At 49.1% G+C, this 14,235-nt stretch overlaps 1 protein-coding gene across 3 annotated transcripts in view; it reads left to right on the top strand.

The window, feature by feature from the left end:
• Nucleotides 1-1,921: 1,921 nt before the first annotated feature.
• The window catches only part of CAMTA2 (calmodulin binding transcription activator 2), a 50,234-nt gene continuing 37,920 nt past the window's right edge, over nucleotides 1,922-14,235 (top strand). For 2 of the 3 annotated variants that reach the window (XM_042474192.1, XM_042474191.1), the window contains exons 1-4: nucleotides 1,922-2,171; nucleotides 3,339-3,445; nucleotides 6,718-6,821; nucleotides 13,388-13,455. In XM_042474192.1, coding sequence (XP_042330126.1) covers nucleotides 3,418-3,445; nucleotides 6,718-6,821; nucleotides 13,388-13,455 — 200 coding nt within the window. In that variant the 5' untranslated portion in view covers nucleotides 1,922-2,171; nucleotides 3,339-3,417. The remainder of the gene's footprint in view (nucleotides 2,172-3,338; nucleotides 3,446-6,717; nucleotides 6,822-13,387; nucleotides 13,456-14,235) is intronic. The other variant, XM_042474193.1, reaches the window with a different exon arrangement.

Below are 14,235 nucleotides of genomic sequence, written 5' to 3'. Positions count from 1 at the left end.
TGGGATCTTTCTCAAAGACTGGCAACTCTCAGCAATCAAACACATTACAGTTCCAGAGCCCTTGGACTAATATATAGCATGATAGTGGGAGTAAGCAAGCAAAAGCATAACAACGGGGGCTCCTCTCTTTCGCTCACCTCTCAGCCCCCACAACCAACTCTTGGCCTTTGAGCAGGAGTCATCAGCTCCCTTCTCATGCGCCTCAGGGTCCCCCTTTTCTTGCTTATGGCAAAAAGAGCCCAGCTGCTTGGCTGTGCAGACACACAACCTCTGCAGAAAGCACAGCAGTGGTCTGTGGGTCCCCAAATCCTTCACACTCGGGGGTGTGTGTGTGTGTGTGTGTCAGAACGGCCTCCCCTGCTTCCTTTTAGGGCCCAAGAGTTTAGCCGAAACTGACTTGTTGGTCTTTGCTGTAAAGGCTCTCTTGGTGTTTTCTGCCAGAGCAGTGACAAGGTCCAAAGGAGCCAGTTGGGCTTCACAAAGGGGCACCAAAATCCTCTCTGCCCTCTTCTTTCTGAGGGTTGTGTGTGTGTAGGAGGGCTTAATTCACAAGGTTGAGGAGTGCCTTCATAGCCACCAGTGCTGCCTCTCCCCAAGCATTACTCTGAAACCATCCACCTGGATGAAGGGAGTCCAATGGGAGTCCGATGGGCTCATTGCGGGGTTTGGGATGTTATTTAATATGCTTAAAAAAGTTCTAAGACCTGGAAGGACCCTCAAAACCAGCCTCGATGGGCCTTAATGCTTTGGAAACGGAGTGGGAGCTAGGCGGCCCTCCAGATCTTGTTGGATTGCAGCTCCCAGCCGTCCGCAGGCAGTCTGGCCAATGGTGAGGAATGCTGGGAGCTGTAGTCCAAGCTCCTCAGGCAAAGAGCTGCATGGTTCCCAGCCTTCTTTCCTCCCTTGCTGCCTGCGGCTGGAGTTGGGAGAGCGGCCGCTTCCCTTTGAAAGCCTTCCAGCAATTGGGGCTCTGGGCCTTGGGCCTTTCCGAACAAGTCGGACCCTTGGGAAGACATGCTTCAACTCTACTGGCCTTGTTAATGGGTCAGTGCCAAATCAAGTGTCCTGCCCTGTTCTCCTATTAAAGCTGTTCCAACCACCGTTGATTCAAATGCAACCGGAAAGCCTTTGGGTGGAGGGAGGCTGGGATGTTTCCGTCCTGCTTCTTCTGGACCGAGGGGGCTGCAATGGAGCCAGTCCGGCTCAGTGCTGGGGAATGCTAAGCAAGGGCAAAGGCCCCAGAATTCCACAGGGCAGCTCAGGTGGCCTGGAAGCCGCCGGTGCAAAGCAAAGCTAGGCAAGGAGAGAAGATGGAAGGCCCTTGGGACTCCTCTCCCCCGCACCGCCCAGGCCTGGCTCCTGCTCCGGAGAGGGCTGCAGGCTGCCTGGGCTCAGGGCTAGGGCCTCCTGGGAGCTGTGCTTCCTTGTGGCGCCAGAGGCTCCAGGCCAGCTCCCAGGATTCCCTAGCATTGAGCCAGGAAGGGGGGGGTCTCCTCCTGGGCTCCTCTTTCTGCAGCCCCGGCGGCCTCCTGGGATCCGTAGTCCGGGTGAGGGGCCCTGGAGCGGGGGGGGGGGGGGTCCATTTGGCCTCCTGGCCCTTGAGAGGAGGAGGAGGAGGAGGGGCCTGAGAGCCACGGCAGGGCCCCCGCCGGGTCCTCCGGGGCCAGGCTTCGTTGTGCCAAGGCAGGCAGGCAGGAAAGGCAGCAGGAGGGCGGCGTGGGAAAATCCTCGGCCGGGTTCCCACGCCTCCTGCTGCTGGCAGCCTCTAGTCGGGGGCAGGAAGGCGGCGGCGGCGGCAGCAGCGTCCTCCTCGTCCTCCTTCCGGCGAAGGGGAGGCTGCTGCCGGGCTGGGGCTCCGCTGCTGGGCCCAAGCCCCAGGAGGAGGAGGCGGCGGCGGCGGCGGGCCTCTCTGGCTCCTCCTTTCCGGAGTCCTGCTGCTCGGCGCTGAGCCCAGCAGCAGGCGCCGCCTCTTCCTCCCTCCGCAAGGCAGGCAGGAGGGCAGCCCCGGACGGAGCCCTACCCTCTCGGCCTGGGCCTGGGCCGGGCAAGCATGGCGCCGGAGGGGCCCCACGGAGGAAGGCCCTTCTCCTCCGGGCTCCAAGGAAGAAGAGGAGGAGGAGGAGGAAGAGGAGGAGGAAGCAGCGGGAGCAGGGCCCAGGAGCAGGAGGAAGGTGAGCGGAAGGGAGGAAGGGCTCCTCCTCCTCCTGCGCCTCTCTCCTCGGGGACTGAGCTGCCCCACTCCTAGGGCCCTGGGCTCCGGCTGCCTTCCTGCTCAGGGGGAGCCCCGGGCTTGTCTCGGGAGGGGCAGCCCTAGGGCTCCCAGCATGATCCCCTGGCCCTGGGGCCAGGCGGGCCGGCAGGAGGGGAGCTGGAAGGGCAGCAGGGGCTCTTCCGCAGCCCAAGACTTGGAGGGCGGCGGGGGCTGCTTGGATGGAGAGTCCCTGCATGGCGGCGGCGGCGGCGGCGGCGGAAGAAGGGGGCTGGGCTGGGTCAGGCCCTTCGGGGCTCCCTGCTTCTCTGGACCCAGAAATCTCACCTTGTTCAACCCAGAGGAGACTGGAGGGGTCCCTTTTGGGGGAAGCCCAGGCCCCCAGAGCCCCGGCCCCGAAGGCTCCCTGGCCTGCTCCGGGACTGATGGGTTTTGCAGTGGCTGTGAGTGAAAGGCAAGAGCCCTCTCCGCCGGAAAGAGATGCCTGGCTTTTGAAAGCCTGGCACCTGAGGCACTGACAGTGAAGACTGGGCCACTCAAAAAGCAATGGCCCTTCTTCCAATATTGGACTCAAAGAGCCAGCCAGCCTCTTCGCCTCTAGAAGCAGTCCGTAGAGACTGGAGACTTCAGCTCCCAGAAGCCTCAGCCATGTTGACCCATCGTCTGGGATTCTGGGAGATGAAGTCCAAAAGCCCTTCAAGAGACCCCTGGGGGACCACTGGGTTGTAGAGAGGTCTTGTAGAGACTCATGGAAAGAAAGACCTTGGCAGCTGGGACTTGGCTTCCTCAGATGCATTTGGACCCAGAAGAGGCTGATGGCGTTCCACTCCGTCCGGCTAAATTTGGAGCTTTAGTCTGTAGAATCGGTCTGGAGAGAGGTCTTCTAGTATCTTTGAGACTCACTGAAAGAAAGAGCTTGGCAGCAGACTTCACATCTGAGGAACCTAATCTCCATCTGAGGAAGTAGACTGGAGTCTAGGAAAGCTCCTGCTGCCAATGTCTTTCTTGCAAAGGGGCTACAAGAGTTAGCAATATTTAACCGCTCCATTAAAAACAGCGTCAAGTGATGCCAGTGTTCTGCTTGGCTTGTCTCCCTTTAACGCCCGCGTCTTCCTTGCCGCCCGCGCAGGTCTGACCCGCATCCTCAGGCGTCCCGATCTGAGCTCTCCCGGCCGAGAACTCTAACTGCCGCCATCAAAGACGTAAAGATGAACAAGGAAACCACAGAGGTCTCCGGTGAGTCGGCCAGAGCATTGCCCTGCGCCCCTCTCTGCCGCCTCGATGGGAGACGGATCGCGTGGGATCATTTTTGGCCCCCTTTGGTTTCCCCAAAGGACCCAGGCCTCCCCATCTCCTCCTGGCCCCAACGGCAGGAGCACCTGGGGATGATGGCTGTGTAGTCCAGTGCGCCTAGAGTTGTCCGGATTCAGGAGGTGATTGGACTCACGTTCCCATCTCCACCTTTGTGGCTTTGACTTTTGCAGCGGATTTGATTAATATGTTCTTTCTAGGAATCTCCAGGTCCTCCAGAGCAACTCTGTTGGCAATTGACCATAGAGTTGCACTGAAGGACCTGGAGATTACTAGAGAAGGCACTCCTCTAGGTATTGTAGGTCCTCCAGCATTATTCTTCTGGCAGGTGTGAATACAGAACTGCATTGGAGGACTTAGAGATCATCATCATCATCATCATCATCATCTAGCCAAGGCTATCAGAGTGGCTTACAACTGGTTAATTAGACATTTCCCTGCCCTCAGGCTTACAGTCTAAAGATTCCTAGAGAGGTGTTTCTTCAGGCAGTTTCCCCACTTCCACGGGGGTCCTGTGCCCCTCACTCCAGGGGATGTGGAGAGCCCACTGTACTCGCTTTCCCATCTCCATATTTTCCCCATTGATCAACGAGGGGTTCCCTCCTCCGTGGCGCTCTGTTTATGCCCATGCGATTGGCATGAGAATGGGATGGAGGGTGAAGTTGGGCAAGGCCTTTCCTAGAGTGGCATCTATGGTTACTCTTCTGAGGAAGGCTGGCTTGTTTGCCACTCCTTTTGATGCCCTTTTGCTGCTAAGAAAATGTATTAATTAATTAATTAATTAATTGAGCTCCCATCTCTCCCAAAATGGGGGCTTCTCTTTCTCCAGCCTCTGGGTCTGCTGGAGGCTGTTTAAAGTTTTGCTGAATGATCAATCTGGCAGATGGGGAGAATGGGGGACAGAGCGCAATCGAGGAGTTGACTGTCAGCCAGTGATCTATTGGACTGTGGCTCTGAAGGCCAGGGTTTGACCCTCTGCTTAGCCACAGAAACCCACACTGGGGGATCCTGGGCGAATCACACACTCTCAGCCCCCCAAAACCCAGTGAAACCCCCCCCCCCAGGGTCACCATAAGTCAGAAGCAACTTGAAGACACACACAGCCACAATAACCATGTTTGTTTATGTGGGATTTTGGGTCCCTGCGGTCTATGGATTGTATTTCTCTCAGCGTTATCAACGTTGCTCTGAGTGCCTTTCTGGCCACAGATGGAGCAGGTACATTGTAAAAAAGGTATCAGCATTGAAGAACATTTTTCAGTGCATGCCGCTGCTGTCCCCATTCAGATCTTATAATAGGCCCTGGAGCTGCTAGAAACCTGCACCTTGGCGTTGTGTTTTCCGCTGCCAACTCATTTGCTAAATGAAAATTGCATTTGCTGAATTATAGCTGGAGTTTTTTAAACAGTGGTTTTGGTTGTTTTTTTTAACATATTTGCCAGTTGAAAACTGCAGGCGCTCTTAGAGAGAGAGAGAGAGAGAGAGAGAGAGAGAGAGTGAGAGAGAGAGAGAGAGAGCAGCAATGCCTGCCCTAAAATGAAGGAACAGTTTTTTTGGCAAACGCATGGTTCTCTGAGCCTCAGTTTTGTTGGACAGAGAAGCATTCTGGACAAATTGGAGGATGGTCATTCAGAAGAAGAGAAATGGCAGCTTAAGTGCCAGGATGGAGGTCAGGCATCAAAACAGAATGACAAAATGGGAGAAAGCCGTTGCAGATCATCGTAGCCTTGCTCTGCCCTGGCCTTCAGCCGCTGAAAGAACAAAGACAAGGAGAAGCCCAGTTGGATCATCTTCCCCTGAATAGAATGCTGGGAGGTGGTTGTTGTTGTTGTTGTTGTTGTTGTATGTGTGTATATCCCTTCCTTCTCCCAAGGCTGGGACTCAGGGCGACTTACAACATTAAAAAACACCATACAGTTAAAAAACATACAAAAATAATATATTAAAATAGAAATAAATTGCTGCAATAATTAAAACAAATCCAATACTAAAATTCAATTTAAAAGATTAAAATGCTTAAAATACATTAAAACAACATAACAGCAGGTTATGCTCATGAGCGTAAACGCACTTCCTCCATGTGAAATAAGCAGAATCCAAAGGCTTATATCCCTCACCCATGTTCTCTGAAGCCATTTTCTAACAACACAGATATCTCTTTCTACATTTTCCAGAAAACTGCTGCTGATAATAATAATTATTATAGTTATAATTGTTGTTATTATAATAATTATTATTATTTCTTTCCTGCTTCTCCTGAAGGCTTCAAAGTACAGTGGACCCTTGTTCTCTGCTGGGGTTTGGTTCCAAGATCCTCCATGGATAACAAAATCCATGTATGCTCAAGTCTCATTGTATATAATGCATAGCAAAAGGGTGTCCCTTATAAAAAATGGAGAACCAGGGTTTGATATCTGAAATTTAGACTTTTTTTGAGCATGTTCAAACCCTGGATGCTTGACTCCGTGGAGAAGAAGTCCGTGGATAAGGAGGGCCAACTATTACTAGTCTTGATTGCTTTAAAAAGGCAGTCAAGACACATGTCTTGCGGCAGGCCTTTCCGGATTCAGATGAAGGCCTTGTATCTGTTCATTTGACAATCGCCCAAACTGCCTTTGTCCTGTTTTAATAACTGTCCAGTAATATAATTGTATTTTATTGTGGATGGAAAGGTTAGGGAGGGTTTAGGATATAATGAAACATTATTGTAGTATTGCATTGTATGGATATTTTTAGTGTAAGCCGCTTTGATAGCTGGAGAAGCGGGATATAAATAAATGTATTGTTGTTGTTGTTACAACATGTTAAAATACAAAACACCATTTAAAAATACATTGAACTGACCATTAAAATATACTACCATAAAACCATTAAAATATATAATACAGTTTCTTGACATATACCCATTAAAAGTCACAATTTAAAATTGACCGGATGCTCTGAGTCCCAGCCTGTGATGGGAGCATTAAGAAGATGGGGCTCATCTTCCGGGGGGGGGGGGTGGCATCCGTCCCGGCCGGGCCCCATGGCCGCCCCTCCTCTTGCCCACCTCCCCAGAGAAGCTGGCCAGGGGAGTCTCGCTCTTCGTCTGCCCCAGATCACTCTGCAACAGGGCTCTGCTTTCTCAGGGGTTGCTCCTTGGTTGTGGGCTTCAGACATGGCTTGATCCCCTATTGTTCTGCTTCCTCTCCATTCAGAAAACAACCACCACCTGAAGGTCTTCCTGCCAAAGAAGCTTGTGGATTGTGTGCCCAAGTGCCCAGCTTTGCCGAAAGAGCGCCTGCGCTGGAACACCAATGAGGTAGGCTTGCCAAGGGGGGCTTGCACAGGGTCAGATCAGGGCGCGTGAGAGTTTTCTTTGTCCATCCGTTGGCTGGTCAGTTTAATCTCGGTCCTAAGTCTCTTGGGGCAGTTAGTGAGATTTTAAAAAGGATTTTAAAACTATTTGTTAAAGAACAGTTTTCATAGACATACATGGATTTCCCATTTCTTTTGTCTGATGCAGAAGTCACCTGGGGAAGTGCGGAGGGAGTGGGGTTGCCAGGTATCCCCTTTTCTTCATTCTCCAGGACATAGGGAGAAATCTCAGGGCAAGAACATGGTCTTGAAAAGTATGCGTATTTGTATATATTTCCATTGTTTATTTATTTTATTTTATCTTTACCCCACCCTTCTCTCAAAGTGGGACCCAAAGCGGGTGAACGGCATGAATATAAAACACATTAAAACAATTAAAATCAAAAAAAGTTTAAAATTGCAGATATAACATTTAAAACATACAAAGTTAAAAATAATAATCTAAAACCAAGCCCCTGGTCCCACAATAAAACCAGGCCTGCAAGATCTGAAAAGGCTTGATTAAATGAATAATGAGACTTTGTTGGCTTTTTATGTGGATGGTGTTCTTAATGGCATCCGTCTTAAAGATGGGCTGAATAAGAATGGCTTTATTTGGATTTTGGAATATTTGCATATCCATCATGAGATATTTTGGAGATGGGAACCAAGTCTCAACACAGAATTTATTTTTGTTTTGTATACTCATAGCCTGAAGGGAATTTAACATGTAATAGTTTAACTATATATTTTTGCATGAAACAAAGCTTGTGTAATGGACCCGTCAGAAAGCAAAGGTGCCTCTCTCTCAGCCGTTTTTGGATTTGGGGGCATTTCAGATTTTGGAATTCCTGATCAGGGAGACTGAACCTAGAAATGGTTAGGTCCTTTATCCATAGAATAATAAGGATGCAGAACTTTCCAATATTACAGTAATAGTTTTCCAAGAAGTAGCTGAGTTGGTCTCTTGCAACATGAAAAGGAGGAAGGAAGAGGAGGAGGGAAAGGGAAATGGCAGCCCTTTAAGACTCAACTGGTGTTTATTTCTTGATGAGTTTTCATGGATATAAATAGTCATATAATAACAGTAGTTTTTTAGCCACCAGCAGAGCATGATCAGTAGAAAGTGGGAAAATGCAGGACTGTTTGCAAAATTCAAAGTTTGTTTCCTTATGACAAGTAATCGTTTCTACCCAGAAAGAAGCGATATATGGATGTAGCTGGATTATATGTTTAAAAGCTTGCATTACAAAGTCAGCAATGTAAAGATGCACTCAGATCATTACTCAGAAAGTGTTTGGTATCCAGTATATCTGCAACATCATTTTAATTTACCTCCCAAATCGGTTATGCTATAAGATCCATAGATGCAGCAGTTAGGGAATCCAAAGCTACAAGTTTATTCCTTTTTAAGAATAAAACCTCAAAGCTGTTTACAATCAAAGGAGGTGCAAAAAGAAATCTTCCAAAACCAGGCTGCCAACACCAAGAAAGCCCTGCCATGTTTGGTTGCCTTACTGTTCTGGGGCATAACTACAGAGCAGTCTGGAGATGTATTCATATTTATTATTCCAGAGCAAACTCAGGGCAGCAGCGGTGGCTTCCTTGAAGGAGTCCATCCGCCTATAATGCCGTCTTTCTCTCTTCCTGCGACCTTTTCCCTTGCCAAGCATCATTGCCTTTTCTAGCAAGGCATGCCATCTCACCATGTGGCCAGAGTTTCCCTGTTTTACAGTCCATCCAGTCCTTCCTGGAAGATTTGCATCCAGCTCAGCTAGCAGAGCAACAGCGTGCTACGATTTGCAAGGCTTCATTGACTTACAAATCTGCAACTACGTTTGGTCTTTAAACAGAGGCTGGATGGGAATCTGTTGGGGGTGTTTTGATTCTGTATTCCTACAAGGCAAAATGGGGTTGGACTGGATGACCCTTGCAGTCTATTCCAACTCTAGGATTCTGTGATTCTATGAGAGGCGAACCCAGAAGGTGGTGCTGGGGGACTCCAGTTTGTCCCTCAGGCTCCAGGTCTGTCCCTCCTGCCGTTCAGCATATCCATGAAACCACTGGGAAGGGGCATCCAGAGTTTTGGGGTGCGGTGCCATCAATATGCAGATGACACCTGTCTCTCCTACTCCTTTCCACCCCAATCCAAGGAGGCTGCCTTGATAGTGTCTAGATCAAGAGAAGTAATAATGCCACTATATTCTGCTTTGGCCAGGCCCCACCTGGAATATTGTGTTTAGTTCTGGGCCCCACAATTCAAAAAGGACATTGAGAAACTGGAGCCACGTGTCCAAAGGAGGGCCACCAAAATGGTGAAGGGTCTGGAAACCATTAAGTCCTATGAAGAACGACTGAGGGAGATGGGGATGTTTATCCTGGAGAAGAGAAGGTTAAGAGGTGATATGATAGCCCTGTTTAAATACTTGAAGGGGTGTCATATTGAGGAGGGAGCAAGCTTGTTTTCTGCTGCTCCAGAGAATAGAACATGGAACAATGGATGCAAACTACAGGAAAAGAGATTATGCTTCAACATTAGGAGGAACTTCCTGTGAATAAGGGCTGTTCGACAGTGGAACACACTCCTTCCTCTGAGATTGTGGTGGAGTCTCCTTCCTTAGAGGTCTTTAAACAGAGGCTGGATGGCCATCTGTCAGGGATGCTTTGATTTGGATTTCCTGCATGGCAGAAGAAGGGGGTTGGACTGGATCAGGGCCCTTGCTCTAGGATTCTATGATTCTATGATGGATTTAAACGGGTTCCTGTCATCAGTAATGGAGAAATTGAGCATTTAATCCAGGGAAGACTGAGGTGCTTCTGGCCAGTTGAGTGGCAGATCAAGGTCTCTGCCTATGTTAGACCGGACCGCACTCCCCTCTGAGGACGCAGGTTCGCAGTTTGGGTGTCCTCCTGGACTCAGCTTTGAAGCTAGAGGCCCAGGTTTCTGTGGTGGCCAGGAGTGCTTTGGCACATTTAAAGCTCTTGTACCAACCAGACCTGTCCATTGAGATGCTGGATCGGGCCACATTGGTACATGCCTTGGTTACATCCTATCTGGACTACTGTAACACACTTTCCTTGGGGCTGTCTTTGAAGAGTGTTTGGAAACCTCAGCTGCTCCAAAGAGCTGCAGCAGCAGCAAAACGGTTAACTGAGGCAGGTTACAGGTACCATACTACTCCCCAGTTTAAGCTGTGAGGTGGTTTGAGTCCCAATTTTGGGGAGAAATCAGGATATAATAGTAATGATGATAATGATGATTATAGAACCATAGACTTGGAAGAGACTCCAAAAAGGGCCATCCAGTCCAAGCCCATTCTGCAATGCAGAAACTCACAATCAAAGCACCCCCTTTGACAGATGGCCATCCAGATGGCTCTGTTTAAAATGATGATGATGATGATGATGCATGTCAGTCACAGTTTAGCCATTTTGGCCTCTAGGGAGAGTTCAAGCTTAATTTATTCTAGGACCCTTTTACAATTTGTCTTTTTGCCAGTCTGTGGTGCTTATAGAAGTCCCCTCCAGCACCGCATTTCAAATAATAATAACAACAACCACAACAGGTTTAATTTACATCCCACCTCTCCCAAGGGATCGAGGTTTCAACAATAAAGTAAAAATACATAAATAAAATGCATAAATACATACATAAATAAAAATGACATAATCCCCTTATTCCCTACGTAAAACTAAACAACAACATTATACATACAGATTAAAATTATTTAACATAGACATAATTGGGTGAGACATTTTGGGGCAGCCATAGGGCAATCCATATCAGTAGAGTTGATTTTCCACCCATCAGCTTTTCTCAGTGTCCAGCTTTCTCAGCCATACATAGACATTGGGACTGCAGTGGCATGGATGAGTCTGACTTAGCTATTTAGGGCTGAAAGCAACAGAAACCCATAGCTGATCCTCACGGTGGTCCTTTGAAGAAGTCGTTCTGTTCTGGATGGGCTCAGCTCCTGCAGGTGACAGGTGGAAACCTTGCCAAAGATGCACTGGAAGGATGTAATGACAAAGAACCATAATCTCTGCAAATAACAAGGGAAGGTGGAGGGGATTAGAAATAGATGAGTGGAAGAAGCCATTGGAAGGCTGCACCTGTGCACAACTTGGGTACCTGCGGGAGCAGCTCAAAATATGTATGCTGTTAATGTCTGGAAATGAGACCTTTGAGGGAGCTCATTGCAGCTGGAGGTCCCAAAATACCCCAAAGGCCCTGGGTCCCCTCTGGTCTCAGATGCTAAGCAGTGGCTGGCCTTGTTAGTACTTGGGAGGGAGACTGCCAGGAAATGTCGGCTGCTGCAGGCTGTGTTCAAAGGAAGGCAGCCCCAATCCACCTCTGAGTCTTCCTTGCCTAGGAGAACCCTTTGGATTCCACAGGGCTGCTGTATGTAAGTCGATAAAGAAGTTGGAGGCATCTGCTTTGCTTTAATTGCACTTGAGGGAGGAAATCCTACCTAAAATCAAACAACCTTTGGCTGGTCCTGGTTCTTCCTCCCATCTGATGCTGTGGGATGAGGGCAGGGGAATGTGTGGAGGTTTATCCAGCTTAGCAAAGCTGAAGTCATCCCAAGTGGGCCATTCCAGACTCAGAGGCATGGCATCTTAGAACTGGAAAGACCCCCAAGGGTCCCATGTAGTCTAACTCTCTTCAGCCATGCAGAAGACACAGCTGAAGCGCTCCTGAAAGATGCCCACCCAACCTCTATGTAAAGACTGCCCTTATAGGAGAGGCCACCACTTTCTGAAGTACATTTCACTGTAGGCAGCTTTTAGCCTCGGGAAGTCCTTCCTAATGTTTAGTCAGGATCTCTTTTTCCCATAGTGTTGAATCCATGCTTTGGAGTCTTACCTTTTGGCTCTTTCATGCATCTGATAAACTCATGTGCAAGCGTAATGAATCATGGGGGGGGGGGCTGGTCCCTACTTGCCCTCGGGTCGTTCTTACCAACATCACCTCCTAACTGCCTTCCAGAGCATGTGCAGAGTGCTTTTTCTGCCCCAAGCCTCATGCAATGAGGGCAAGCCGCTTCCAGGAGAGGGGCAATGGGTTCTTGTTGTGCGCAATCTATGGAGAAGGGAAGAGAAGGACTTGGGAATCCTGCCTTGGGGTCCGGGTGGGTTTAAGGGGCAGAGGTGGTCCAGTTGCCCCTCTGGGCCCCTGGCCGAAGTGTCACTGCCCTGGCCTTGCAGAAACAGAAAAGCCATGGAAGTGCCAGGCCAGTTAAAAACGCCATTCTATAAATACCGAGTAGTCAGGGGAAACATTGGATAACGTTACAAGGAGTTTATCTGACAGCGCGTTATTTATGCATTTAAACGTTTGCGCTCTGCCTTGGAGGGCAGTGTTCCTGAAAGGCGGTTTCCGGTGAGCGCTGAAAATGGCGTCCCCCAAGTACTGCAACCCCTCCAAAAAAGCAGAGCACCAGGCACCCTCATTTATTCATTTCCCCTTAGTTATTTCAGAGGTTTCTGCGCATGGATGGCAGTGCCCTCAGGGGAGGTTTCCAGTGTTAAAACAAATACAGAGCTTGGGAAAGTTGTCTGGACTACGGATTGCACCAGCCGTGTTGACTGGGGATTCTGGGAATTGTTGTCTTAAATAGTGACATGTTCAAGCTCTGGCCGTTCTCCCAGCATATCAGGACAGCTGGGGACATTAGGATTTTATGATCGTGGTTACTGCTGTTGATGCTTTTCCATGTACAGCCAGCCCTCCGTATCCAAGGATTTCTTTATCCATTGATTTAAGCATCCGCGGTTTGGAAATTATTTTTTAAAATATGTAAATTCCAAAAAGCCAAGTTTGATTTTGCCATTTTTATAGGGAGCCCTGTCTTCTTATGCCACTGTATATAGTGGGACTTGAGTATCCACAGATTTAAGGATCCACAGGAGGTCCTGGAACCAAGCCCCAGCGGACAACCAGGGCCCACTGTATATCCCATCCTTTCTTCATTGTGATTCTAGGCATCTTATAGAATATTAAAACTAGATTTAAAACATAGCCCCCAGAATCACTAAAATATATACATTATTTGAGAGAGTAACTAAACCATCTTCAAAATTAAATTGGTTTAAGAATTTGTTTGAAAGACAAGGTGAAGAAGCAAACACAACACTCTGTGGCATTTGGGGTGCCATGGCACTCCAACACAAGACCATTTGCTTTGTGGAGTTTGGGTGGGAAGGTGGGTGTTGCTTCCACTGGTTTTGGACTGGGAAGCCCCCTCTCTCCCAGTTGGCTGCCCCTGCCCTGTTTTGTCCACTGCTGGGCTGACCCTTTGAGGGCAGCTGTCTTTTTTACAAGCCAGATAGCCAGCGCCATAGCCCTCTGCATTGGGTTGCCTGGGATGGACCTGTGTTTGGGGCCTACCGGCATCCATGGCCATGCTTGGTTTGGGGGGTTCTGGGAGTTGTACTGCAAGAAGCTGCCAACCTTTGGGAATGCTGGATGGGAGGTATGTGCTTCTGACTGAGTTGGGTTTCCTCTCTCTTTCTTTCTTTGCACCACAGGAGATCGCCTCCTACTTGATCACCTTTGAGAAACATGAAGAGTGGCTTTCTTGTTCCCCGAAGACCAGGTACGGGGGCCAGAATCTTTCCCGATCTGATGTCATGGACATTTTTGTGGGCTGTGTATGGGGCAGGGGATCCAGGGATAACCCAGCCCCATAGCCAGCGGGGGGAAATACTGGCAAAAGCATTTCCCATTTCAGCATGGGCACAAACTATATCTGGTAGCTCACTTGTTCTCCTAGACCCAGAAGGCCTTTGTATGTATTTCTTTCATTCAGAGCAGTTCTGTGACTCTTGTGCAGCCACCAACCTCTTTTTTCATTGATTTCCATTTAAGAAACATCTTTAAAGTTGCCAAACGGGGGAAAGGGACCGTCTTACTGTTCAATTCAGGGGTGGGGAAAATGCAGCCCAGGCTCTTTCTTGTGGGCCTCTGAAGCCCCACAGGGAGCTCTCCCACAGTTAAACAAAATCCAGGCCAAAAAATGACTGGACATGGCCTGAACCACCACAAACCCCTCCTCAAAGTGTAGTGGCTGGGCCTCATGGCAGCCTCCGGCAAGAAAACAAAGCCCAAACTCCAGGCTGAAAACCAGCAGATCATAAAGCGGAGGGAGAATTGGAAGTGGTTTTGCTTTAACTGTTTGTTTGTTTGTTTGTTTTTTGGTTCTGGTGCAACTCCTGGGAGGCAGGGGCACAATTTGGCCTCTGTCCCCCATAGATCTACAAACCTGTGGTTTAATTGTCTGGGGCAAATGGCCTCTTGGGAGTGTTGGGGCGAGGAGTGTGTGTTTTGTGCCCGGCCACAGAATGACTGCCCCTGACTCACATCATATATCAGCCCA

Source organism: Sceloporus undulatus, chromosome 6 (genome assembly GCF_019175285.1).
Source record: "Sceloporus undulatus isolate JIND9_A2432 ecotype Alabama chromosome 6, SceUnd_v1.1, whole genome shotgun sequence".
NCBI lineage: Eukaryota > Metazoa > Chordata > Lepidosauria > Squamata > Phrynosomatidae > Sceloporus > Sceloporus undulatus.
Note: the sequence above shows the minus strand (reverse complement) of the source record. Positions and strands in the feature narration are given on the sequence as shown.